General features: G+C 42.9%; 1 protein-coding gene across 4 annotated transcripts in view; it reads right to left on the bottom strand.

The window, feature by feature from the left end:
• Window positions 1-671: 671 nt before the first annotated feature.
• The window catches only part of LOC129698170 (four and a half LIM domains protein 2-like), a 41,905-nt gene continuing 14,780 nt past the window's right edge, over window positions 672-27,796 (bottom strand). For 3 of the 4 annotated variants that reach the window (XM_055637114.1, XM_055637115.1, XM_055637116.1), the window contains exons 2-6: window positions 23,163-23,344; window positions 7,128-7,302; window positions 3,445-3,614; window positions 2,580-2,766; window positions 672-1,453 (exon numbers count right to left, since the gene is read on the bottom strand). In XM_055637114.1, the coding sequence (XP_055493089.1) occupies window positions 1,302-1,453; window positions 2,580-2,766; window positions 3,445-3,614; window positions 7,128-7,302; window positions 23,163-23,318 (840 nt within the window). In that variant the 5' untranslated portion in view covers window positions 23,319-23,344 and the 3' untranslated portion in view covers window positions 672-1,301. Of the gene's footprint in view, window positions 1,454-2,579; window positions 2,767-3,444; window positions 3,615-7,127; window positions 7,303-23,162; window positions 23,345-23,522; window positions 23,646-27,796 lie in introns of those variants that run through there. The other variant, XM_055637113.1, reaches the window with a different exon arrangement.

The following is a 27,796-nucleotide window of genomic DNA, read 5'->3' as shown; positions in this document are numbered from 1 at the left end:
GTTTTTGTGCCTCTGGTTCTGGGGGGGGGGGGGGGGGGGGGGGGGGCGGGTTCTGTGGCGCCACCGGTGGTTAGGCCATTTATTGGGCAAACCCTCAACCCTAGGATTGGCAGGGTTATATGACTAGGTTTGGCGGGATGAAGTTGTCACGTGGCTTAGTGGTGTGCTATATATATATATAGAGCACATATATATATATAGAACACATATATATAAAATATATTTATTTATGTATATTTATTTTTATTTATTTATTTTTATTTATAATATATATATATATATAACTTTGGGAGAACCCTCCCCAGTCCTGTGTGAGCTGTTCTTTGTTCAACTCAATAAAGATCACTTTGCTTAACAACACGTGTCTCGCTATATCTGTCCAAAATGGTGAATTGAGAGTGAGAGGAACAAGATTTAATGCAAACGTGAGACACAGCTTCTTCACACAGAGAGTGGTGGGTTATGGAACTTTAGATCTTAGACTTTTAGACTTTAGAGATACAAGGTGGAAACAGGGAGACTGGGGAGTGAGACTCATCCTTGGTGCCCTTGCGGAGGCAATGTGAGGTGTAAATGATGTCAATGGAAGGGAGGTTCGTTTGGGTGATGATCTAGGCTGCATCCACAACTCTGCAATTAATACCTTCTTCACAAATAGAGTACAGCAACAATGTTTACAATTTATTAATGCATTTAATACTACAAAAAACAAAATGGCTGAAAAAATATTGAAATGCAGAGGCACCTACAATAATAGTCCACTATTCACCTATGTAATCATGCAGTGTGATATAAGTTTTACCTTCAAACATGTTTTCCTGTAAGTGAATGCAGACAATAGACCAAGTCATCCAGTTAGCAGATCCTGCAGTTGCATATTACACCTCTATTGCTGCCTTCTTCAGCTCACCACCCGTTGCTGATGTTTAAATCTGTTCTACTTTTATGATAAAAAGAAAACCCTTTCAAAGCTCTTCCACCAAAAATGTCATCCATTGCTGAGATAATGTGCGCCAGTATGTTTTGATAGTTATAGAGATATTTAATATTGGTTTATTGCATCCGTGCTTTCCTATCAGTTTAATCAATTTTTCACTCATCCCAGTGTAGTCATGCAAACCTTCTGTGAATTGATACACAAATCATAAGCTGCTTTTAATAATTTGTCTCAATTGTCATGCTCAATCACCGTACATACAATCGTGGGCAATTCACGCCACTGCAAGTGGCAGCCAGGTTAATTTGTTTTAATCCAGTTGCAGCCAACGTTGCTGCAAGATGGTTTCCTGACCTACTTTGTCTCACAGGTCTTTACCACACTCAGGGCAAAGGATGTCATCTCGATCTGTGAGGAAACCACGGCCCACCAGAGATAAGGAGCAATTTTTACAGTTGAAACAATCATTATGCCACTGACGTTCCTCATATGAGACGTACTTGGTTCCTCCAAGACCTGAAAAGAAAGTGCATTGGAAAATGAAGGTCAACAGATGTTGAAGTACATCAAGAGTGGCCAAGCAGGTAATGAAGAGAAACATTGCTGGGAAACTGCACAAATCTGACACTATTGTGGCTATTCTGCCTGTTTTTTTAACACAAACCTAATACCTGCAGACTCACTTTCAAGATGATGCTGTCTTAATTGTTCAGGTGAAACTAAACATTGCAATCTCCAAACCCATGTCCACTCTGAGCTTCTATCCAAAACTTAGTTCATCAAGGCCATCTATTTGCACTGTTATCATATTTCCTTCTTCACTTCCATCAATTCCTAGCCACATCTTTCTCAACATTGGCTCAATGATTCCATTTTCCCTCCAATCAGCATGAAATATGATTAATGTTGTGGACAGCCGACTATTATAAATCCCATGTGTTCTTTCCCATGATTGATATATTCCATGGAATTTGCTTCTTGCCGAACTTGACCTTTTTGCGTTTTCTAGTTTTTTACTTTTAGTGTTTATGCAGGTCAAATAGTTTAGAAGTTGGGAGGTCATGTTGCAGTTATATAGGATGTAAATAGTATGTTGGTGAGGCCACATTTAGAGTATTGTGTTCAGCTTTGGTCACCATGTCATAGGAAAGATGTTGTCAAGCTCGAAAGGGTTCAGAGAAGATTCATGAGGATATTACCAGGACTCGTGTGGCTGAGCTATAGGGAGAAGTTGAGCAGGTTAGGGCTTTATTCCTTGGAGCGCAGGAGGATGAGAGGTGATCTTATAGAGGTGTAAAAAACCATGAGAGGAGTAGATTGGGTAAACACATAGTCTTTTGCCCAGAGTAGGGGAATCAAGAACCAGAGGGCATGGGTTTAAGTTGATGGGGGGAAAGATTTAATGGGAATATGTGGGTAACTTTTTACACAGTGGTTGGTATGTAGAACGAGCTACTGGAGGAGGTAGTTGAAGTAGGCTCCTGCAAATTGCCCCTAGTGTGTAGGGTGCAAAACTGGGATAACGTAGAACTAGCGTGAACGGGTGATCGTTAGTCGGCGCCGACTCAGTGGGTCGAAGGGACTATTTCCATGCTTTATCTCTAAATTAAATCAAAAGAAAGTTAAAAAAAAAAGAACGTACCGACGATAGGATTGGTGCAGCCAGCACATTTCTTGGCGTAGAGGTTACTGAAGCAATCCATACAGTAAGCAAATTCATCGCGTGAGGTGAATCGCTGTCCAGTCAGTGGCTTCTTGCATCCAGTACAAAGAAAACATTCCTTGTGCCAGGGCTGATCATGGTAGGTGACCCCTCCTGTGGTAATCGCCTGGTTACCAAATATAAAATATAAATTACTAGATATTTCGCCTTCCATTGGGAAAATCTGTTAACGCAGTAGCAGATCTTTAGCAAAAATATTGGGTGTATTGGGAGCACAGTGACGCAGCGGTAGAGTTGCTGCCTTCACGCGCCAGAGACCCGGGTTTGATCCTGACTACAGGTGCTGTCTGTGTGGAGTCTGCACGTTCTCCCTGTGACCGCGTGGGTTTTGTCCCAGTGCTCCGGTTTCCACTCACACTCCAAAGACGTGCAGGTTGGTAAGTTAATTGCTTTCTGTAAACTGCCCCTCGTGTGTTGGATAGGCTGGTGTAAGGGTGATCGCTGGTCAGCACGGACTCGGTGGGCCAAAGGGCCTGTTTCCACGCTGTATCTCTAAACTAAACTATACCATATAAAAGGGAGCAGAGGAAGGGCCCCAAACCAAAACATCACCTGTCGGTGTTCTCCAGGGCATGCTGCCTGACCTGCTGAGTTACTCCAGCATGATGTGTCTTTTATGTTTGTAAACCAGCATCTGTTGTGTTTGGGGTGATCATGGGAATGTGGAGAGAATGAAGTTGGATTTGTGTAAGTGGGTGCTTGATGGTCTGTGCACACTTGCTGGGCAAGGATCTGTTCTGTGCTATATGACTCCAAGACCCTTTGACACTATGACCTTGCTCACCTTCTTGCACTGAACACACTGCATGGCAAACTGCTTTTCATAACAAGGTATACAATAGTTCTTGTCATCCTTGGGAACGAAGCTCTTTGTGCCCATTGGCTGTTGGCAGCGGTGACAGATGAAACAAGTCTCATGCCAGCTGTTACCCTTATGTTCCATCTTACGAGTACCTACATTTAAGAGATGATGCAAAGGAAAATGAAAATTCAGATGGTATATCTTGCATTCCTAATAGCCAACTTGAAGAAGTAAGGAATTTGCTATGTAGAAACAAGGAACTGCAGATGGTGGTTTACGCAAAAGGTGACTGAGACTTCATGAGGCACTGGTCAGACAGCATTTGGAGTATTGGGAGTAGTTTTAGGCCCCATATCTGAGGAAGGATGTGCTGGCGTTGGAGTGGGTACAGAGGAGGAATGATTGAGTTAACATATGATGAGCGTTTGACGTTAAGTGAAGTAATGCCATCGGCTGGAGAACAATATTATCTGTTCGTATTCTGACAAGAATTCTGGTGTTGGATTTCTTCATTCATAATGTGTGTAAAACAGAACTGTTCTAATTTTTTAAGATAAAAAGTCTTTGTTATTTCCAATACACCAAGGAATAAATCAGGTAGACGCACAGAGTCTCTTGCCTAGAGTAGGGGAATCAAGAACCAGAGGACATAGCTTTAAGGTGAGGGGGGAAAGATTTAATAGAAACATGAGGGGTAATTTTTTTTACACAAAGCGTAGTGGGTGTATGGAACGAGCTACTGGAGGAGGTGTAGATGAGGCAGGTACTACCGCAACATTTAAGAAACATTTAGACAGATACATGGATAGGACGGGTTTGGAGGGAATATGGGCCAAACGCAGGCAGGTGGGATTAGTGTAGATGTGACATTGTAGTCATTGTGGGCAAGTGAGCAGGAGGGCCTGTTTCTACGCTGTATGACTCTTTGACTATGACAATAGCGAGCAAAAACATGTAATGACATCTTTATGATTATTTATCATTTATCATTGAATGATATTTATATTTTGACAGCTAGGACTTAAGCCAAATAGCAATCAATTGGGCAAAGCTCTCATAACACAGAGGTTACATCAATAGGTCACCACTCCTCTGATGTGTTTGATATTAACTGTCGTCAGCTTAAACATTGCGAGAATCGGGTAACATTTCATGCTTTACAACAATAGCTCTTTCTCCTGATGATTTTAAAAACTGACAATATTTGAAACTGTCTTCTGATAGTCAAGTAGTCAAATTTAAGTGTGTGATTTGAGCTCAGCAATTTACAGAGAAGGACAAAACAAATCAGTCATCTTCATCTACTTTATGGCCTTTGATGGATTAATAAATAAACAGGAAGTCTTGAAGAAACCACTGCAGGCAAAGCTGTCAGTTTCCCGACAATCAAGAGATATGTGATTTGTGCAGGGAAGTGGCGCTGAGGTAAACAATCAGTCTGATCTTATCGAACGGCGAAGTAGGCATAAGGTGCCAAATCTGTCTGAAGAAGGGTTTCGGCCCGAAACGTTGCCCATTTCCTTCGCTCCATAGATGCTGCTGCACCCGCTGAGTTTCTCCAGCATTTTTGTGTACCTTCGATTTTCCAGCATCTGCAGTTCCTTCTTAAACACATAAGGAGCCAAATGACAGACTCTTGCTGCAATTTCTTATTTTCCTCCCTTATTAATATGTAGGACATCCCATCAACAACACGGGTACATGGATAGGACAGGTTTGGAGGGATAAGGACCAAATGCAGACAGATGGGACTAGTGCAGCTGGGACATGTTGGTAGGTGTGGGCAAGTTGGGCCGAAGGGCCTGTTTCCACACTGTGTCATTCTATGACTCTATAACACAGCTTCTAGCCTAAATTCAATCTCTACATCAAGTGGTAGCTCATTGTAGATGTACAGCAATGAACTTGGTGATATATAAAATCAGGCGGACACACTTAAATAGCAGGAAGCCAGAAGATGCAGCTGCTTTTAGAAGTATTTTCTGTGCCCATTTTGTATGTTTCCATAAGACCAATTCCTATCAGAATGAGCTAAAGTCAACCCCAAACCATGTTACTACATCTAGTGTCCACTCGTTATCACCTTCTCCACAGCTAACAATGGACCATTGTGGGCTCCACCTTTCCTTGATTAACTGCCTGGCTTTGATTTGTTCTTTGCATACTTTCCTTTCATTTGGTTGACAAAAGTGCTGGAGAAACTCAGCGGGTTCAGCAGCATCTACGGAGCGAAGGAAATAGGCATCGTTTCGGGCCGAAACCCTTCTTCAGACTGGATATAACTGAGTCTGAAGAAGGGTTTCGGCCTGAAGCGTTGCCTATTTTATTCGCTCCATAGATGCTGCTGCACTCGCTGAGTTTCTACAGCACTTTTGTCAACCAAATGAAAGGAAAGTGCAGATTAGAAAATAACCTGAAGGTAGACACAAAATGTTGGAGTAACTGAGTGGGACAGGCAGCATCTATGGAGAGAAGGAATGGGTGATGTTTGAGGTCAAAACCCTTCAGACTCTTGAACTTTTATACGTATATATTTTTCAGACTTTTATACCTTGGGATATAACCTGTTGGTCTGGATGAGTGTAGCTTCATTAAGTGCAACAGTATCCAGAACAAAACAGTCAACTTCCGCAACACCCCATTCCCAACCCTCAGCTTTCATTTCCCTCACCACTGATAGACCATGGCTGCAATGTGCATCATCTATGAGATTCCCTGCTGAAAATTCACTAGTCTTCTTGAAAAGCACCTCTTCAGCTTGTGGTCTCAACTATCTGAAGGGGTACGAACGGAAGATGTGTGGGAATTACATAAGTTCCACGTTCACTTTCAAGTCATACATTGCCCTGACTTGGAAATTTGTTGCCAATTTATCCTTCATCATCACTTTATCAAAATTGTGAAATGCCGTAGCCAACAGCACCATTGGGAGTGCCTTCACCACAGTAACTGCAGCTGCTCAAAAAAAAGTAACTTCCTAAAGGCAAATACTGATGGACAATTAGACACAAAGTGTTGGAGTAATTCAGGGTCAGGCAGCATCTCTGGAGAACATGAATAGCGTAGTTTAGTTTAATTTCATTTAGTTTGGAAATACAGTGAAGAAACAGGCTCTTCGGCCTTCCAAGTCCGCACTGACCAACGATCCCCGCACATTAGCACTATCCTACACACTAAGGACACTTTTTACATTTCTACCAAGCCAATTAACCTAGAAACCTGTACGTCTTTGGAGTGTGGGAGGAAATCAAAGTTCTCAGAGAAAACCCATGCAGGTCACGGGGAGAACGTACAAACTCTGTATAGACAGCACCCATAGTCAGGATCGAACCTGGGCCTCTGGTGCTGTAAGCGCTGTAAGGCAGCAACTCTACTGCTGCGCCACCATGCCGATAGTGGACATTTTGGATCGGGACTCTTCTTCAGATTGAAGATAGGTCCTGAACCGAAACGTTACTTCGTTCTGACCTAAAATGTCTCCTATCCATGTTCTTCAGAGATGTTACCTGACTCACTGAGTTCCCCCAGCACTTTGTGTCCTTTTGTGTAAACCAGTATCAATAGTTCCTTGTTTCTACACAGTGATGGACAATAACTGCAGGTCTTCCCAGCCTCTCCCATATCCTACAATTAAGTTAAAAATATATACAAAGATTTGCTCTAACCTGGAATTATCGCCTTCTTACATTCCTGACACTTGGAGGAATATTCATCTGCATAACATTCTGTACAGAGCAACTGCTCATCCTTGGCGGTGAAAGGCTTATCCACCAGTGACCGCTTGCATTGGAAGCAATTGAAACAGGCTTCATGCCAGTGACGGTCTTTATAGGACAAGTCCTGTAGGGATCAAAAGATACAATAAAAACAAATAGCTGAAACATCTCAAATTGCATACCAAATGTGTTCCAATTTTTAATTAGATTTAATGTTCTTTTCTGTGGAAGGGGAAGGAATATTTGATGTGCTGTGTAGATAATACAGATGGTTCTGGTTTACAGTTTTGTTTGACAATTAAAAGCATGAGGGGGGTCAGAAATGATCTTGCATATATGCACGGAAAGTGATGCACTAACAATAACAAAAACTGAGTACAATAACTTCTGCATAGATTTATTAGTGTGGAGAATGTGGGAAACCCTCATGCATAATCAAATATTCTGAAGTTGGGCTGGAAAGTGATTTATCTTTTGTAGGATGTGTTATCTTTAAAGGCAAATTCTACAAGCAAATTGCTTTTGCTGCTTTGCAGAATATATTCACCCGTTTATATTGTCAGGATAATGAACGTGAGTCAATGTAGGATTAAGGGCCTGTCCCACGTGCATGCAACTACATGCGGCAAGCGCGACCTAACGTGGTCGCTTCAGCCATACGGCCTCGCTGGCACTTCAATCGCCGGAGCCGTATGGAGTTGTGTGGGGCTGGTCCGGACATCGCGCGGGGCTCCAAAAAACTGACACTGTCCAAAAATCCCATGCGGCAACGGCCTGTCGGCCTACAGTCGCATTGAGAACATACGCAGTGCCTCGACGGGCGTACGCAGCGTCTCAATGCCGTATGCAGCGTCTTGACGCTGTACGCAGCATCTGGACTCCGTACGCAGCGTCTTGGCGGCGTACGCCTAGCACGTGCCATTGCGTGATGACGTAACCGCCCGACGCCGTGCGATGTCCAAATTCAATCGGCCCACCTCCTGCCCAGCTGATTGGTGAGTATGATGTCGGGACCAGTTCCAGACGGTTCCGCGGTTGGAAGTGGGACCGGCCCCGCGAGGCCGTACGCCTCAAGCCACCACGTTTGGTCGCGCTCGCCGCATGCAGTCGCATGCTGGTGGGTCAGGCCCTTTAGGTTTAGGTTTGGGCTTATTATTTGTCATGTGGACCGAGGTACAGTGAAAAGCTTTGTTTTCTTTGCTATCGAACAGATCAGATAATACTATACATAAATACAAACAAGTCAAACTCAAGTACAATAGGTAGAGCAAAGGGGAAGTAACAGAGTGAAGAATATAGTTCTCAGCATTGTAGCGCACTAGTTCCATAGACAAAGTCCAATGTCCATAATGATGTCACGGTGGATCAGACAGTACAGTGGCTTTTGGAAGGACCATTCAGAAGCCTGATAACAAAGGGTAAGATGATGTTCCCGAGTCTGGTGGTGCACCCTTTCAAGCTTCTGAACCTTCTGCCGGACGGGAGTAGGGAGAAGAAGGAATGACCAGGACGGGACAAGTTTTTGATTATGTTAGCTATTTTCCTTCAAGACTGTGTAGATGAAGTCAATATTTGTAGGACTAGTTTGTGTGATGGACCTAATGATAGCGATGAAATGATGGTCAATGATCATTAACATTTAGTTTGTGGTTGATCGAGAAGGCTGCTTGCTGCCACCTCAGTGTAATCTGCTGCTGAACTACAGCACTAGTAACACACAACAAAGGTAGAATGGAAAGAGCAGCTGGTCCATCAAGTCTATACTATCCTATATTGTGGAAACCACACACACTGTTAAATGCTTTCCACCCTAGCACATTATGTTTTCCCATCATCATCCAAAACCCCCACTAAAGCTGTATAATCATCTGTAAAAAGAACCAGGAGAGAAGATCACAGGCCAAAATGGCCATACATTTTTAATCTAATTGTCTTAATTATTCATGCAAGCTCAATACCACCAGTGTTATGAATATTGTTATCACCATTACTTTTCACCTATTTAAAGGTCAAGTGAAATGCTCTTTGGCGGCACAGTGGTGCAGCTGTTAGTGCCGTTGTCTCAAAGCTCTGGTAACCCAGGTTTGATTCTGACTTCCAGTGATGTCTGACTTCCAGTTAGTCCACATGTTCCCTGTTTAACTGCACGGGTCCCCCCCCCTGTTTAACTGCACGGGTCCCCCCTATGGAAACATAGAAATTAGAAATTGCAGGAGTAGGCCATTCGGCCCTTCGAGCCTGCACCGCCATTCAATATGATCATGGCTGATCATCCAACTCAGTATCCCGTACCTGCCTTCTCTCCATACCCCCTGATCCCCTTAGCCACAAGGGCCACATCTAACTCCCTCTTAAATATAGCCAATGAACTGGCCTCAACTACCCTCTGTGGCAGAGAGTTCCAGAGATTCACCACTCTCTGTGTGAAAAAAGTTCTTTCTCATCTCGGTTTTAAAGGATTTCCCCCTTATCCTTAAGCTGTGACCCCTTGTCCTGGACTTCCCTAACATCGGGAACAATCTTCCTGCATCTAGCCTGTCCAACCCCTTAAGAATTTTGTAAGTTTCTATAAGATCCCCTCTCAATCTCCTAAATTCTAGAGAGAATTGATGGGCAAATTACCCCTGGTGTGGGTGTGACAATTGGTGGGGTGTTAAATGGACATGTATGAGGATAGTTACAGGGAAATAAGTGGGAAATGAGATTGATGGGGTTATTCGGCAAGGCAGCCCCATCGCAAGAGCCTCCTTCTGCATTGTAAGAAATATGAAATACTAAATACCGCATTCCTAGGAAACTGTGAGGCTCTAATTTGAACATGCAGCATTTCAGATTCACTGCTTGCACTGGTAATTTAATCCAGTAACCCACAGCACCAACAACGTCCTGCCTTCTAACCTAGCTCTATGGTGTACAAATCTATTGCCCAAAGACGATGTTATGGACATAAAAGGAAAACGTACAATGTTACTCTGATGACTTAAATAAGTATTGTGGGGGGAAAATCAACCAAAAATCCACAGAAATCAATACTTGCATCTTCTCCCTGATGTGGAATATAATTCACACTATTCTCCTTTGGCTGAAATTGTACTTTTCCTGTTTTTACAGTAAGTGTTTCTGAGAAATATGCAAACTAATCTTTTTTTTAAAAGAGATTAGAAGATGGCTTAATATATTTCACTTCCATTGAGGTTTAAAATAAGTTCAAAATGACATTTGCCCTTATTTCCCAGGAATTGAATTTTAACTAATTGCAGTTTTAATTGGAAATGGGCAGGACAATTATTCAGTAATACCTTTCATACTCTAATGGAACCATTTAGCCTTTAGTCAGAGAAACGTTAACATGCAAGAAACTGCCATAATGTCATTCTTGCAGTGATTTGGTTAAGATTTAATACATCTCTAGTCTGCTATGTGTCATCTGCAGCTTGTTCCAGGCAGTTCAGGCGCATTGTTTATGCAATATGTCAAAAATTTATATTTGCTGAAAAGTTTATGATAAGGTAGGGGCTGATGCCAAAATACTGTTAACCACACATGTTGAAGTGACCTAACATTTCATAATCTCAACACGGGCCACATTTTGCACACAGTCTAAAATTGTGCAATATGTATGCCTCAGTGTATTTAACTCTTGAAGCAGCACCAGTCAAGTAACGCTGATGCAGGCTGTGCTGATGCAGACATTGTGTGCTAGAGCATATATTCATCGGGCATAATGACAGAACATGATCAAAAGCAGGAATGATTTATGAATCGGAAAAATCTGTGGCTCTGTTTATTTCATATTTTCTCATCAACTGCATTCAGTAGAAGTAGAAAATAATAAACATGAATATCATGCAAGCAAATTAAAAGATTACGGAAATATCAAGGGATGTTCAGTTATCATCAAACTAAAGTGTTGCCATTGCCATGGTACTTTTAAGCTCCAGATCAATTAGAAATGTATGTGCCAATGTAACGGAGATTGCTGGTTGGCATGGACTCGGTGGGCCGAATGGCTTGTTTCTGTGCTGTTTCTCTAAACTAAAATAAACTAAAAATATCACACAGTTTGCCTACATTCTCACACAACATTCATATGTCATCAATTATTAAATCGCTTCTCAACCCCCACAGATGTATTCATTTAATTCTTCAGCAATTCCAATCATACCACAGGCTAAATCTTCTCCAGCATTTCCTGCTGGAGATCTGTCACCACTCGCACCTTTGCCCAAGTTATCTTCCCTCTCAGGCAGCGTGCACAGATTACAGAGCGCTTAGGACATCACACTACAAAACCTAGAGTGTATGATTCCATCAAATATAGAGCCAAAATTAAGTAAAAATTGTTGTTTTCTATCCATTTAATGACCTAGTCAAATTCAGGAATACAGGATAGGTTCTTGATTAATAAGGATGTTGAAGGTTATGGGCAGAAGGCAGGAGAATGGGATTGAGGGGGAAAGATAGATCAGCTATGATTGAATGGTGGAGTAGGCTCGATGGGCCAAATGGCCTAATTCTGCACCGACATCCCATGGTCTTATCAGTTGGAAAATAAGGTGAATATTGTATTGATTGATTGAATTGAAAGATATGGAAATAGCCCCTTCGGCCCACTGAGTACATGCTGACCATCGATCACCCATTCAATGTTATCCAATTTTTGCATACACTCCCTACACACAATTTATAGAGGCCAATTAACATACAAACCCACATGTCTTGGGATGTGGGAGGAAACTGGAGCACTTGGAACAAACCCATGTGGTCACATGGAGAGCACACAAATTTCACCCAAACAGCACCCAAGGTGAGGATCGAACCCATGTCTCTGGCTCCGTGAGGCAGTAGCTCTTCCAGCTGCGCCATTGTAACGTCCTTGCATTCTTGCAGAGAATTCCAAAACCGAGCTAGGCTGCTGAGAGTTTTATCATCAGTGAGGAAAAGGAAACATTTATACTGAGGAGAGGGGGTGGGGCCAGACCATAAAGGTAGAAGATTGCAATAGATTATGAAAGATGAAAAAATGGATTTTAAAATCAATGGGTTGTTATGGACTGGACATGTGGGGTGGATAATTTCAACCTTCACGTGGTCCGTCCTGTTTCGACTAATGCAATCAACTCTACGTGCACAAACGGAAGATCAAATAGAACAAGTTGTCCTACAACTTTAGGCTGTCCACGCCACACGAAACAAGAAGAACTGGACATGATATATTCTATAGTGTATTGTGCTCTTTTGTTTGTATGGCTGCATGGTAAGTCAAATTCCACTGTACTGTAATTGGTGCATGTGGCAATAAATGTGAACTTGAACTTGAACTTGACTTGGACAGGCAGGTTAGCGCTGACTAGGAGGTGCCGAAGAGCCTGTTTCCACGCTGTCGACTCAACAGCTGAGAAAACCCATGCGGTCACGGGGAGAACGTAAAACCCCGTACAGACAGTACCCGTAGTCAGGATCCAACCCAGGTAAGGCAGCAACACTTTCGCTGTGCCATGGTGGCGACCCAAACTTGTTGTTGTCGAGTGAACAGATGAGAACCCGTAGCATTAGCCTTGCTGACATTCAGTTTAAATAAACTTTCTCTCATCTAGTACTGGATCTTGAACAAAATCTGGTAATTTAGTGAAAAATGGTTGGAGAGACTCAGTGCAGGACACTAGTTGGAAGGTCACATTCTGGTTGAGCTCAAGTTTGTGCAAGTTGGGTGATTAGGAACAGAAACTTAACATGAGTGAAAATAGGAGCAAAAAATCCTAGACATATCTGATCCATCAACAAATCATTTTTTGGGGAATAATAAGTAAGGTTAAGTTTATAGCTTTTCATGTAAACTGGCATTATCAGGACTATCATGGGATGTTTGAAATAGAAATGATAGCTCTTCAAAGGAAGAAAGTTTCAGTGAATCAGGTCTATGGAGTTTTATTTGTGGACAGTCTTGGGGTCAATTACAGGTTTGAGTGATAACATGATACAGCATTCTGCTGGCCTTTGTGGAATCTGCCCAACGTTTCCTGAAAGAAATGAGCTAGATCAGGATTTTCTGTTCCACTTGGTCACCATTCAGGCAGTGATAGACACAAAATACTAAATTAACTCAACGGGACAGGCAGCATCTCTGGAGAGAAGGAATGGGTGACGTTTCAGGTCGAGACACTTCTTCAGTCTTCTTTCAGCACTTTGTATCTACCTTCGATTTAAACCAGTATCTGCAGTTTTTTCATACACATTCAGGCCGTGATGTTAAATTCAGCCCTCCCCCAACCCATCCCCCAGGTGTTATCAGGCAAACAAGCGTCGTGGAGCGCAATTAGGGCACAATGTTCATGTAGAACACAGGTGGCCATCCACTGTATCCTGACCTATCGCCAGCCATCTGACTACGTCTTGCCACTGGATCCAGATAGGCCGGGATGAGAGAGTCAGGCTGACGATTTGCTCAATTCTCCCTTGCTTTAATCCAAGTCAAGCACAAGTCATGACTTCAGGACCCGTACCGCCCAACTGGGCGAAGCAACATCACCACAGGAACGCGTGCATCTGAGAAGAAGCGCACCGCAGAAGCTTCGAGGAAACTCGCCAGGCGCAAGGCTCGAGCCACTTCAACTTCTACTGCAGCACCCACCTAGCTGTGTCCCATATGCAGGCGAGCCTTTCCGGGCCCAGATCGGTCTCACCAGTCACTTCCGGACCCACAAACAAAAACACTGAAGTCATGGACTTCTTCGACTACGAAGGACGAACAACAACAACAATCAGGCAAACAAACCAGCCTACCAACAACTAGAGAGAAGTCCTGAACTACTATCTCAGAATCAGAATGCTTTATTGTCATTGCATGTGTCACATATAACGAGATTACTGTGTCTCTCCATTTAAAAGAACTTCAAACATTCACATACTCATACTTTTTACACTCCCTCCCTCCCCAAACCCACCCATGGATTCACATTTACATCAATTAAACTGTCTCCCTCCCCCCCTCCTTCCCCATAACCCGCTCCCGAGACAGAGTTCAGTTCCAAGATTGCTGATGGGTAAAAGCTGTTCTTGAGTCTGGCAGTGCGTGACTTTAGCGATCTGTGCCTTTTTCCTGAGGGCAGCAGTGTGAAAAGGTGGTGACAAGGATGTGTAATGTCTTTCACGATATTACAGGTCCTGCTGCGGCACCTGGAGTGGTAAATATCCTCCAGAGGGGGCAGGGGGAGTCTAATGATACCCTGGGTAGTTTTTATCACCCTCTGGAGAGCTGCTCTGTCAGCTGCTGAACAATTCCCAAACCAGGCAGTTATGCAGTAAGTCAGCATGCTTTCGACTGAACAGCGGTAGAAAGACTCCAGCAGTTTAGCAGACAGATGGGCCTTCCTCAGTGTTCTGAGGAAGTAAAGTCTCTGTTGCGCCTTTTTTACAACTACAGCAGAGTTCACAGACCATTTAAGATCCTCACTGATGTTGATCCCCAGAAATTTAAAACTAGGCACCCTCTCCACCTCCTCGCCCCCTATCTCCAGTGGCCTGAGCTCCGCTCTATGTCACCAGAAATCAGTTATGATCTCCTTTGTCTTTTTAGTGTTCAGAGAGAGATTGTTGTGAGCACACAACTCAGAAAGTCTGTGCACCTCCTCTCTATAGGCGACCTCGTTCCCATTTGAGATGAGCCCCACCACGGTTGTATCGTCCACAAATTATATGATCCTATTTGCGGGGTGATGGGGCAAGCAGTCATGTGTGTATAGGGCGTAGAGGAGTGGACTGAGCACACAGCCCTGCGGTGCTCCTGTGCTGAGGGTCAGCGATGTCGAGGTGTAGGGTCCAAGTCTCACCGTCTGTGGGCGTTCACTGAGAAAGTCCAATATCCACCGACACAGTTGACTGCTGAGGCCAAGGTCTAGCATTTTTGTGATCAGCTTGCTGGGTATGATTGTATTAAAAGCTGAGCTGTAATCAACAAAAAGCATCCTGACATATGACCCCTTCTCCTCTAGGTGTTGTAATGCAGCATGGAGGACAGTGTTTATGGCATCCTCTGTAGATCTATTAGCCCTATATGCATACTGGTGTGGGTCGAGTGAGGGGGGGGGGAGAGATAATTTAAGGTGACCTAGGACCAGCCTTTCAAAGCACTTGGAGACTACAGATGTAAGAGCAACGGGCCTGTAGTCATTGAGGGAGTTGATGTTTTTCTGCTTGGGCACCGGGATGATAGTGGTGGTTTTCAGGCACGCTGGCACGAGGAGTGTGCTAGGGAAAGGTTAAAAATGTCTGTGAATACCCCAGCGAGCTGGTGAGCACAGTCCCGGAGCACCCTGCCTGGGATCTCATCCAGGCCAGTAGTCTTACTAGCATTAACAGTTCTCAGGGCCTGCTTTACCTCCTCTAACTGGAGGGTAAGTGGCTGGTCGGCAGGGTCCAGTTGGAGAGAGGTTCTTTCATTCGGACCTCTCTCGAAACGGGCAAAAAAGTGGTTGAGCTCCTCTGCCAGCGATGTATTTGCAGCTGTCGGTGGGTCCCTGCTGCCCCTGAGGTTTGTTAGGTGATGTATTCCCTGCCACATGCGTGCTGTATCCCTGGAGGTGAAATGGTCCTCTATCTTCTCCTTGTAGGACATTTTAGCTGATTTAATGCCCCGCTTAAGGTTGTGTCTGGCAGCGCTGTACAGTTCTTTGTTGCCAGATTTGTGGGCCAAGTCCCGCTCCTTCAGAAGACGCTGGACCTCTGTAGTCATCCATGGTTTCCAGTTCGGAAAGACACGGATGCACTTGTTGATGGTGACATCTACCTCCTTGGAGACCCAGAATTTAGTTATTCGGACTTTACTAGACTTTATCTTGCACTAAACATTATTGCCTTTATCATGTATCTGTATACTGTGGATGGCTCGATTGTAATCATGTGTTTCTTTCCGCTGTCTGGTAAAGCACATGACTAAAGCATTTCACTGTACCTTGGTATACATGATGATAACCTAAATACTAACTCAGTTCATCCCTCTATCCACCCCACCACCTCCTGCCCTACCTGGCTGGTTAAAAAAAAAAGGTTTCTCCGTGTCAGGGGATTGACTACATCCCTTGTCACATCGCATCAGTGTAATACGTTAATGATGTGTGTCTAAAGAGTAATGCAGTGATATTAAGCAGCAGTAAATGTAATGGTTGGAAATACCCGATTGTAGAAAGTAAAAGAAAACAATAAGAAAAGAGTAAAAAAAACTTCCATAGTAGGTCTTTGAGCTGCTGAGAAATAAGGGCCAAATAGTTTCAAATTTCATCCTAATCTATCACTATTTAACCAGTTTCAGCTGCCAAACATTTTAACTCGCACTCCCATTCACATACTGACCATTCTGTGCTGGGCCTCCTCCACTGTCAGAGCGAGGCCACACACAAATTGGAGGAACCGCACCTCATATTTCGCATGGGCAGCTTACAACCCAGCGGTATGCATTCCCTCTCTCCCACTCTAGTCTTCCTACTAGTTCCACTTTTCACATCTCTGTATACCTTCATTATCACCTCTTCCCTAGCCAACAATGGTCCATTATGGACCCTTCCTTGGTCATCTGTTGTTGGCCCTGATTTTTTCCGGTTGTTTCCTACCTCCAGTTCTCTCCCCTCTACTTTCAGTCTGAAGAAGGGTCCAAACCCGAAACGTCACCCATCCTTTTTCTCTAGAGATGCTGCCTGACCCACTGAGTTACCCCTAGCACTTTTGTCTGTCTTCACTTCGATCACTTGTTGAGGGATTAGAATTATCCAGGGCTGCTCAGCTGAGAATAAGAAACTTGCCAGTGTGTCTGCTACTGATTGATATTCACGGCTGGAAGAGCAAGTGGGTGTTGAGTGGTGATATAACTGAAGTTTTATCTGAATATAATTGGCAGAATTCAGACTTCATGGGCACATTGATCATCAAACAGTAGATGATAGACATCCTCCGAAGCACATCAATGCAAGATCAATACCTTCATATGGGATTGTGAGGAGATAAAATTGGCTGAGGATGTTTTATGAGCAAGTATTATTTAACAACAGAAATTCTCAAAGGATGTTGCCAGGACTTGAGGGCCTGAGCTATAGGGAGAGGTTGAGCAGGCTAGGGAGAGATGGAGCACAGAAAGAAGATGGCTGATCTTATAAATGTGTATAAAATCATGGGAGGAATAAATCGGGTAGACTGATCAAGTAGTCTTTTGCCCAGATTCAGAGAATCGATAACCAAAGGACATGGGTAGACAAAAGTGCTGGAGAAACTCATCGGGTGCTGCAGCATCTATGGAGCGAAGGAAACAGGCAATGTTTCAGGCCGAAACGTTGCCTATTTCCTTCGCTCCATAGATGCTGCTGCACCCGCTGAGTTTCTCCAGCACTTTTGTCTACCTTTGATTTTCCAGCATCTGCAGTTCCTTCTTAAACACCAAAGGACATAGGTCTAAGACAGGGGTTCCCAATTTTTTTTTGTCCCGTTTACCCCTGGCAATCTTAATAGCACATAACAAAGTTATTTCATTTATTTATGAACAACTAATAATGAACAGATACCGGTATACCAGAACCAAACACAGTAAAATCAATGAGAAAAAATATGTACAAATCCAGAATCAACAAACTTACCCCCGGGGGTAAATTCATCCCAGGCTGGGAACACTTGGTCTAAAGTGAGAATTTAATAGGAAGCTGAGGGGTCATTTTTTCACGTAAAGGGTGTGTGGAACAAGGTGCCGGAGGAGATAGTTGAGGCAGGTACTATTGCAATGTTAAAGAAATACTAGACTAAGTGGGACCTGTTGGGTCCCATGTTCACACGGGAGGGCTGGTCCCCCAACACAATATTCCACCTCTTCACCAATTCGAATATTTTGGGCAGTTGGGGGGGGGGGGTGGGGCTTTCTTGAGCGCTAGTATGGGCTGAAGGGACTGGTTTCCAGAGGGCTAGTATGGACATTGTAGGCTAAATGGATACTTGGGGTGGCAGCTCAGTCACTCAGGCCTGATGTGCTGGCAGCTCACTCACGGCTGGTGGGCTGGCAGTTGACTCACGGCTATTCCTTGAAATACCATTTCAAGCAGGGTGCAAGGCCACCAAATTCAGGTGCAGTTTCATGTCATTTCAAGCAGGGTGCGAGACAACCAAATTCAAGTGTAGTTTCATTTCAAGCAGGGTGCAAGGACACCAAATTCAAGTGCAGTTTCTGACCACTTCAGGCAGGGTGCAAGGCCACCAAATTCAAGTGCAGTTTCATACCATTTTAAGCAGGGTGAAACCATCATAAAACCACACAAAATACCACACAAACACCACACTCACAGTTCAGTAGACATTCAGTTGATTCACAGCTCAGACAGAGTCGTGACCTCTCCCTCCCCCATCTTACAGAGACTGAGCCACGCCTACACCTCCGGGTTTTATAACCCCTCCCCCTCCCACCGGAAGGTGTGATTGACAGGAGAGAGATTCTCAACATATTTTAAACACTAATAACACTTTTATTTTTCACTGATGGGAAGAATCCTCTGCACCTAATGAGCGGATGGGGACCGAGTGAGATGGCCAAAAATCACAGCCGTAAGTGGTAGCGTTTTATCTAAAATCGATATACAGTGCAAACAGGAAGTTGGCAAGTTTAGACTTTTAATCATTTGTTATTTCAAACCAACCACCACCAACAACCATTTGCTGTGCTTTATTTCAAACCAACCACCATCAACAACCATTTGCTGTGTTTTATTTCAAACCAACCATCACCAACAACCATTTGTTGCGTTTTATTTCAAACCAACCACCACCAACAACCATTTGCAGTGCCACCAACAACCATTTGCTGTGCTTTATTTCAAACCAACCACATTTTCATTTTCAAAGCACATTAAGGGCATTCAGGGTCAGTAAAACCAAACTCAGAGTTTAGTAGACATGTGTTCAGTGTTATTCACAGCTGAGACTGAGAGACGTGACTCTCTTGTTCCCCCAACTTGCAGAGACTGAATGAGGCACACAACACTTCCGGATTTTATAGTCCCTCTGGAAGGGGCGTGGCCTTCAGGAGAGAGAATCTCAAAAAATTTTAAACACTAATAACTCTTTTATTTTTTTCATTGATGGGAAAAATCCTCTTGTCCTGCACAGCGGAGGGGGACTCTGAGTAAGATGGCCAAAAATTACAGCCGTAACTGACAGCGTTTTTTCTAAAATCAATATACAGAACAACAGGAAGAGGTCAAGATCAGACTTTTATTAATATAGATTTAGACAGGTATATGGATAGTACACAAAAATGCTGTAGAAACTCAGCGGGCGCAGCAGCATCTATGGAGCAAAGAAAATAGGCAACGTTTCGGGACGAAACCCTTCTTCAGGGTCTGAAGAATGTGCTCCATAGATGCTGCTGCACCCGCTGAGTTTCTCCAGCATTTTTGTGTACCTTCGATTTTCCAGCATCTGCAGTTCCTTCTTGAATACAGGTATATGAATAGGGCAGGTTGGAGGGATATGGACCAAACGCAGGTAGGTGGGACTAGTGTAGAAGGGACAAATTAGCCGGTGTGGGCAAGTTGGACTGAAGGGCCTGATTCCACGCTGTATATCTCTATGACTATGACACTGAACTGAATGTGCTGCAGATATGATCACTGGAGCTTTGAACATTGATCACAACACACGATACCATGAATTAGTTGATTTCATATCCACTCCAAGCAAACAGTGCTCAGGTAGGGAGTAATGATGTAAACCGTGATAGTATGAAGTGAATCCTAAACGCTCAATAATACCAGGCCAATGCATATGACCCCTACACTCCTCTGTGCTTCTGAGGTCTGGCAATCACTAACAATCCTTAATACAGACACCGCTTCTTTAAAGGAACAGGTAGTAATGTCATCACCACCCCCACCTTAATGCATTTCCATTTCTCTCAACTCACCCTATACCTTTCTGCTCCTTAGTACATTCTTCTCTCATCCCCGAGTCACCCATTTCCCTTTTATCTCCCTTCTCTCCTTTACTTTAGAGGTTGGCCTTTACAGATACAGCGTGGAAACAGGCCCTTCGCCCCACCGAGTCCACACCGACCGCCCATTGGTGTACACTAACACTATCCTACACACTAGCGGTAGTTTTACAATTTACAGCAGCCAATCAACCTACAAACCTGTACGTCTTTAGAGTGCGGGAGGAAACCGGAGCAACCGGAGAAAGCCCATGCGGTCACGGGAAGAACATACAAACTCCGTGCAGACAGCACCCGTAGTCAGGATTGAGCGCAGGTTTCTGGTGCTGCACCGCTGCAACTCTACCGCTGCACCATTGTGCCACCTCAGTGCTCCACTTTACCGCCCTCTCCCCCCGTCCCCTTCCACCTACATCCCTACCCTCCGGTTTTACATTTTAATGCTGACACACTTTGGTCTCATTTTCACCTTGAGTCTTAGTCATTTACACCACCCATCTGTGAATCAGATCACCCTCATCCATATCTACCTATCACATGCCAAGCATTGTCCCACTCCCGCCCCTCCTTTCCAGATTTCTTCCCTTATTCCAATTCCCCCTTCACCTGTACCCACCTTTCATTTGCCAAGCTTAGAACCACCGAAGAACAACATCCTGTCACGTCTGAAGAACAACAAACACTGATGCTTGCTACGGTGGCAGCCAAGAAAATGATCCTAACAGACTGGAAATCATCTACACCCCCCTGCTTCGAAAAATGGCTCAATGAAATGATAATAATCATACAGATGGAAAGGATACGCTTCTACAACTCCAAGGTACCAAACAACTTTTTAAGTGTTTGGGGACCATTTATCAACCATCTCAAAGTCCAATAATTTCATAATTTCATATTATCTGCAGTGATGTAGTCCTGTGACCTTTACTTCTGCTTTTGCAATGCCTGACTGTGTAGCACCATGTGGATTGTACCAATATTATGTCTGGCGGCTTTTTTTATTTATTTATTTATTTTTTTAAATTATAATTATTTGTTGTCTTTTTCAGTTTTTATTTATTTAATTTTTTTGTTGTTGTTGTTTGTTTTGTTCTGTTTTGTTATAAAAAATTGTATAAAATAATAAAAATATTAAAACGAGAACCGCCCCCACCTCCTTTCCAGCTTTCTCTTATTACTAGAATCAGTCTGAAGAAAATGTTGGCTATCCATTTCCTCCACAGATGTGTAAGGAAATGTAATGCGAGGTTTAGATAGGGTGAGTGCACAGAATCTTCTACCCAGAGCAGAGGAATTAAGAACTGGAGGACATTGGTTTAAGGTAAGGGGGGGGGGGGGGAGATTTAGTAGGAATCTCAGGGGCAACTATTTTATACAAAGGGTGGTGGGTATATTGAACAAGCTGCCACAGCAGAGATAGTTGAGGCAGGTACGATCCCAAATGTAAAAAACATTTGGACAGCTGCATGGATAGGAAAGGTTTGGAGTAATATGGGCCAAATTCAGGTTGGACTAGTGTAGCTGGGTCGCAGGGTCAAGGGCGGCATGTTAGCACAGCGGTAGATTTGTTGGCTTACAACACCCGAGAGCTGGGTTCGATCCTGGCTACGAGTGCTGTCTGTAGGGAGTTTACACACTCTCCCTGTGACCCTGTGGGTTTTCCAAAGACGTACAGGTTTCTAGGTTAATTGGCTTTGGTAAAAATTATAAATTGTCCCTAGTGTGTATGATCGTGCTAATATACAGGGGTCGCTGGTTGGCACCGACTCGATGGGCCAAAGGGCCTGTTTCCATGTTGTATCTCTAAACTGAACTAAACTAAAATTGGTTATCAATCAATCTCAGTTAATTAACCCACAACGGAGCCAGACATCCCATGAGTGAGTCACGCCAGTGGAGAATTTGGGAGCACTAAATATGAAGCCTGCTGTTTCTCCCAAATATGCAACACTTACCACATGTCTCGTCTCAGATTACACATATACTGACAGCTACAATTAAGTATTCAGTAGCCCTGGTGCTTGAAGCAGCTCATGCATCTTCACTGTCAGCAGCAGCGTTATAGAAGCCAAATAGATCTAAAGACGGACTAGTTTACAAAGCAAAGCAGCAAAACCGGAGAAAGTTTGAATAAAACCACAGAATGCTAAACCAACAATCCAAACCCTGATATTGTGAATTGGTCATTTGTGCTAAAAGTTAACTTAATCTAATAATCTAAATTAAATGATAAAACATGACATGTTGAAAGTTTTGTCTGGTAAACATGATTTGTCACAGAGTTCGAGCGAAACAACTTAAAATTATTAATTAACATTGCTTCATCCAAAATACAACATTGTTAAGATCCATATCAACACTTCATAAATTGGGAATTTGATTTCTAGACCCGAGATATTCCAGACTTGCTTGTAAAGCAGCAGAAGATTGAATGTGCACACAATCCCACTTAGAAACAGTTTCTTCCCCTCCGTTATCAGACTTCTGAATTGTCCTTCCATAAGCTAGGGTACTGTCCAATTCACCTCTACCCCATTGTGGACATTGGCCTTTGTCTCTGGAACTGGTGAGGTACAATACTGAGAACTATATTCTGCACTCTGTATCCTTCCCTTTGCTCTAGCTATTGTACTTGAGTTTGGCTTAATTGTATTTATGTATACAGCTAGTATTAGCATGCAAAGGAAAGTTTTTCACTGTACCTCAGTACACGTTACAATAATAAACCTAAACATGAACGTAAACCTAAATCTAACATCCTGTCAATTTCTATCCTCTGGTCGAGATGACATAAGGAAATTCAACAGTAATTTCTCTGTTATATTTAGAGAGGCTTCTCTAGACTACATCACTATATTACAACAGTCAGCTTTCACTGAATTAATAATACTAGCATTTTCTTTGTGGCTTTGTTCATTTACTCAATCCAGTTCTTAGAAATGCAGAGAATATTTTTAAGCTGCAGGAGCTAATGTTTGCATTGTACAGCCATTACACCTCAACAAATGAAGATGAAAGATGATATGAACCTTATTGTCGCAAGCAATTGGTTTCTTGCATTCCTCGCAGGTATTTGAATAAAGACTTTCATAGCACTTCACACAATAGGGATTCTCCTCTTGAAGGATGTATTTTTTCCCAAAGAGAGACTCCTTGCAGTAGTGGCAGTCGAAATGTTCTGCCATTGTGCTTCTTGGAAAGCTTTAAGCACCTATAATTCGAAACAAGAGCAGGAATTTGAAACATTTCTGATTATCTCAATGCTTTTCAGCACAGCTACATCTGATTCAGTTCTTTCATTAAAAAAATAGACAGTTTTAAAGATCAACATGTGTAAATATGCATGACAACAGACATGTAAATTGTGACACACAGTCACAGTCACTCACTGTTCCGATGGTCAGACATGAGTTAAAATGGTAAATCATCAACCCCTCAGATTCATACAGTGCTGCTCGTCTTGTAAAGAGTGTGTGTGTGGTGCTGAAGCAATGAGTGGCTGGCTGCCTAATAAAATCGTGGTGTCATTTTACCATATAAGGGTATAAAAACTAGGAAATCATTCTCTCTCACAGCCTGGTTTTTAGCTGGCAATTGATCATCCTTTTCCATTGGTTTACCATTTTTTCTACATTGCTTTCTTCTAATTTTTCTCAATGATGAAGCCGCCAAGTTCATTTCAAGCAGTGCTGAAACACGTCCTTGAATGAGTATTACTATGGACAATATTAAAATAGTATTGTATTTCAATAAACCATTGTGACTAAACAATAGACATGTTCAGTCTGGAGAAGGGTTGCGCTCCGAAACGTCACCCATCCTTTTTCTCCAGCGATGCTGCCTGATCCGCTGAGTTACTTCAGCACTTTGTGTCGGTCTTTGGTATAAACCAACATCTACAGTTCCTTCCTACAGATAACTAAACATTATTTAATTTCCATTGTATACAAATGTTGTACAGCAGTAAGAAATTCAAATTGATAGAAATTTATAATATTGTTAGACTGGAATTAAAGTGAAATGCGTGATTTTGAGAAATTCAGCTTTTTCAAATTTTTGTATGGACAGGTGAATACATTGATCAATATACATCGTATCATTGTAAGGTTATTGGTCACCTTCTCCAGCGTTAAATGTTCACTCTGCATAATGTACTTAATATACTGTAGCTCACAAAACCACTCACTATGATTACTGAAATATAAGACCCTGAATTGTTTTATCGTTATAATGGAATCAATAGACAATAATAGACAATAGACAATAGGTGCAGGAGTAGGCCATTGTCTGCCATTCGAGCCAGCACCGCCATTCAATGTGATCATGGCTGATCATCCCCAATCAGTACCCCGTTCCTGCCTTCTCCCCATATCCCCTGACTCCGCCCTAGTTTAAGAGCCCTATCTAGCTCTCTCTTGAAAGCATCCAGAGAACCCGCCTCCACCACCCTCTGAGGCAGAGAATTCCACAGACTCACCACTCTCTGTGAGAAAAAGTGTTTCCTCGTCTCTGTTCTAAGTGGCTTACTCCTTATTCTTAAACTGTGGCCCCTGGTTCTGGACTCCCCCAACATCGGGAACATGTTTCCTGCCTCTAGCGTGCCCAAACCCTTAACAATCCTATATTTTCTCATCCTTCTAAACTCCAGAGTGTACAAGCCCAGCTGCTCCATTCTCTCAGCATACGACAGTCCCGCCATCCCGGGAATTAACCTTGTAAACCTACACTGCACTCCCTCAATAGCAATCTGTATTTAGAAGGGTGAGTGCAAATGTTAGTGTGTCCAACTGAAAATGACTTTCATATAAGTGTGTACATGCACATTTATTTATTTCTCCATTATAAAGGCATTATTCCAGTTCCAATGTGTAGGAAGGAACTGCAGACGCTGGTTTACACCAAAGATAGACACAAAATGCTGGAGTAACTTAGTGAGCCAGGCAGCATCACTGGAGAAAGGGAATGGATGATGTTTTGGGTCGCAGCTCATCTACTGAAAAATAATCTCAAAAGTCACCTATTCCTTTTCTCCAGAGATGCTGCCTGACCTGCTGAGTTACTCCAGCATTCCAGTTCCAAGTGGTTTTATTTAGTCACTTAATGATTTGATTTCTAAACTGTGTCCCAGATACAATAAGCATTCCTCTCTGCTGTATTTCTACCCTTGTAAGAATTAACGCATTCTGTGTTGACTTCAGCTCTATATGACTGACCACCTTTACAGAGAGGCCAACTGTTGATCTAAATGGCAGTGCAAGGTTTCCTTTGCAGCACAGATGGCACAGTGACACAGCTGGCAGAGCTGCTGTCTCACAGCGCCAGAAATCCAGATTCAATCCTGACCTCGGGTGCTGTCTGTGTGGAGTTTGCATGTATTCCCAGTAACCTTGTGGCCTTCCTCTGTGGACTAGTGTGAAATGGGTGATCAATGGTCAGCTTGAACTCGATGGGTCATGCAACCTGTTTCAATGCTCTATCTCCAAATAAAATTTAAAAAAAAAACAGAAAATAGTTCTATTCCATTTTAGGGCCCCTGAATAACTGTCCATCATTATTTATTCAGCTGCTCTACCAAGCACGCTTAAGAAGAATATTCTTGCATAACATTAAATCTTCCACATACAAGCACTTGCAGTATCAAGTAGAGTTAATATCCCTTTCAAATATTATAATAATTCACGCAAACTGGATGACGGTGTTATGTAATAGACAAATTGTTCATTACCAGAACGCTAAAAACACCTCTGACCTCTGCCTAATGACCTCTAGAAGCCAAACCAAAACTGATACAAAATTAGTTTAAAAGAAGTCACATGTTGCATCGTGTATTGTTCGCATTTCTATTAAAGCCTTTGATTTGCAGTCATGATGTTTCGTTTAAAGACACAGCATGGAAACAGGCCCTTCGGCCCAAGGAGTCTGCACCAACCACCAACCAGCAACCCATGCACTAGCTCTGAGACATCCCACCTTTCACATCCTCCCCTTACACACTTGTGGCAATTTTACAGAGGCAATTAACATGCAAACCTGCATGTCTTTGGAATGTGGGAGGAAACGGGAGCACCTGTTGAAAACCCACGAGGTCACCGTGAGAACGTGCAAACTCCACCCCAAAAGCACCCATGGTCATGATCGAACCCGGGTCTCTGACGCTGTGAAGCAGTGGCTCTACCAGCTGTGCCACTATGCCGCCCTTCTGATTTGCTGAAGCTACTGTGTTCTTTTACTCTTTATTCCGTTACTATCTTGTAATACTTTGGCATTTTTTACATGAAGGTTTTGACTGTGTTTGGCCTGTAAACAAGTCTGGTTTCCCCTTCCTCAACCACAAGCAACAATATTGCACACGGCTGCAATACCAGAAGCATTTGTGTTGCACGAACAAGTTGGTGATCAGAATAACAAATTATGAAAGTGCATTGTAAAACTGCAGGACACATTCCCTGTTTTCAACATCCAATAGTCTGTTGGACCAAAACTGTAAAAACATTGGACACATCGTATGACTTGCAATAGTAGGAAAGCTGCATAGAACTGCAGATTAGGATTGCAAGAGCAATATTTGAATAGCTATGCATAGGAATGCTAGAAACTGGGCAAGATTTTTATGTGGCATCAGGAAACTTACTTGTCGATCCATGTCCCCTTTAGCGAAGTACCAGAAAAAAATGCAAAACCATTTCTGTTGGAGTATTATCAGAGTTAAATGTTTGGACCCCATGACTGGAGGCCTGGAGAAACAATCAGTCATTATTTTGCTGCTCAAAAGGCCTATCACAGCATCGCAAATATGATATGATTCTGGATACACACTGTGAAATAAGTTTGCGTGTGGCTTAACTGAAGAACATATTCCCTCATGCAAATCATTAAAGACCCGAGGTTTAATGTTTTTACGTGTGTGCAAAACAGCTGCAAAAGAAGCTGTATTCATTGGCTATATTTAAGAGGGAGTTAGATGTGACCCTTGTGGCTAAAGGTATCAGGGGGTATGGAGAGAAGGCAGGTACAGGATACTGAGTTGGATGATCAGCCATGATCATATTGAATGTTGGTGCAGGCTTGAAGGGCTGAATGGCCTACTCATGCACCTATTTTCTATGTTTCTATGTAAAGAGCTGCAAAATTGGATATGCCCTCTGAAAATAGGAAAGAATTTGGGTGAAAACATTAACATCAGTAACATTGTGAATTGTCAATGGCATGAGCAATGGTGGAAGTTCTGATATTAGATCCAGGTCCTGTAAGTGAACGTGAAGTGAAAGAAAGCCAGATCTGGTGGGCTAAAGTGTTTCCGCTAGAAAGGAGGCACCAGTGTAGAGAAGCCAGATATTTTATTTGCAGGAAACAAGGGTACACAACCAGCAAACCACAAGTGGCAGCCACGCCTCTTTACAAAGAAAGATAAATAAATACAGCAGAGGTCCTCAAGTACGGAGACATGCATAACACTTAAACAGAGTTTAGTTTAACGTAGTTTAGTTTATTGTCACGTGTACTGAGGTACAGTGAAAAATCAGTCAGCGAAAAGACTACATGATTACAATCGAGCCGTCCACAGTGTATAGATACATGATAAAGGGAATAACGTTTAGTGCAAGATAAAGAGGTAAAAAGCAATGACATGAGTGGGAGCAAGAGTCAGACGAGGCAACAATTT

The sequence above is a fragment of the Leucoraja erinacea genome, chromosome 6 (assembly GCF_028641065.1).
Source record: "Leucoraja erinacea ecotype New England chromosome 6, Leri_hhj_1, whole genome shotgun sequence".
Lineage (NCBI taxonomy): Eukaryota > Metazoa > Chordata > Chondrichthyes > Rajiformes > Rajidae > Leucoraja > Leucoraja erinaceus.
This window is presented reverse-complemented; position numbering and strand designations above follow the sequence as displayed.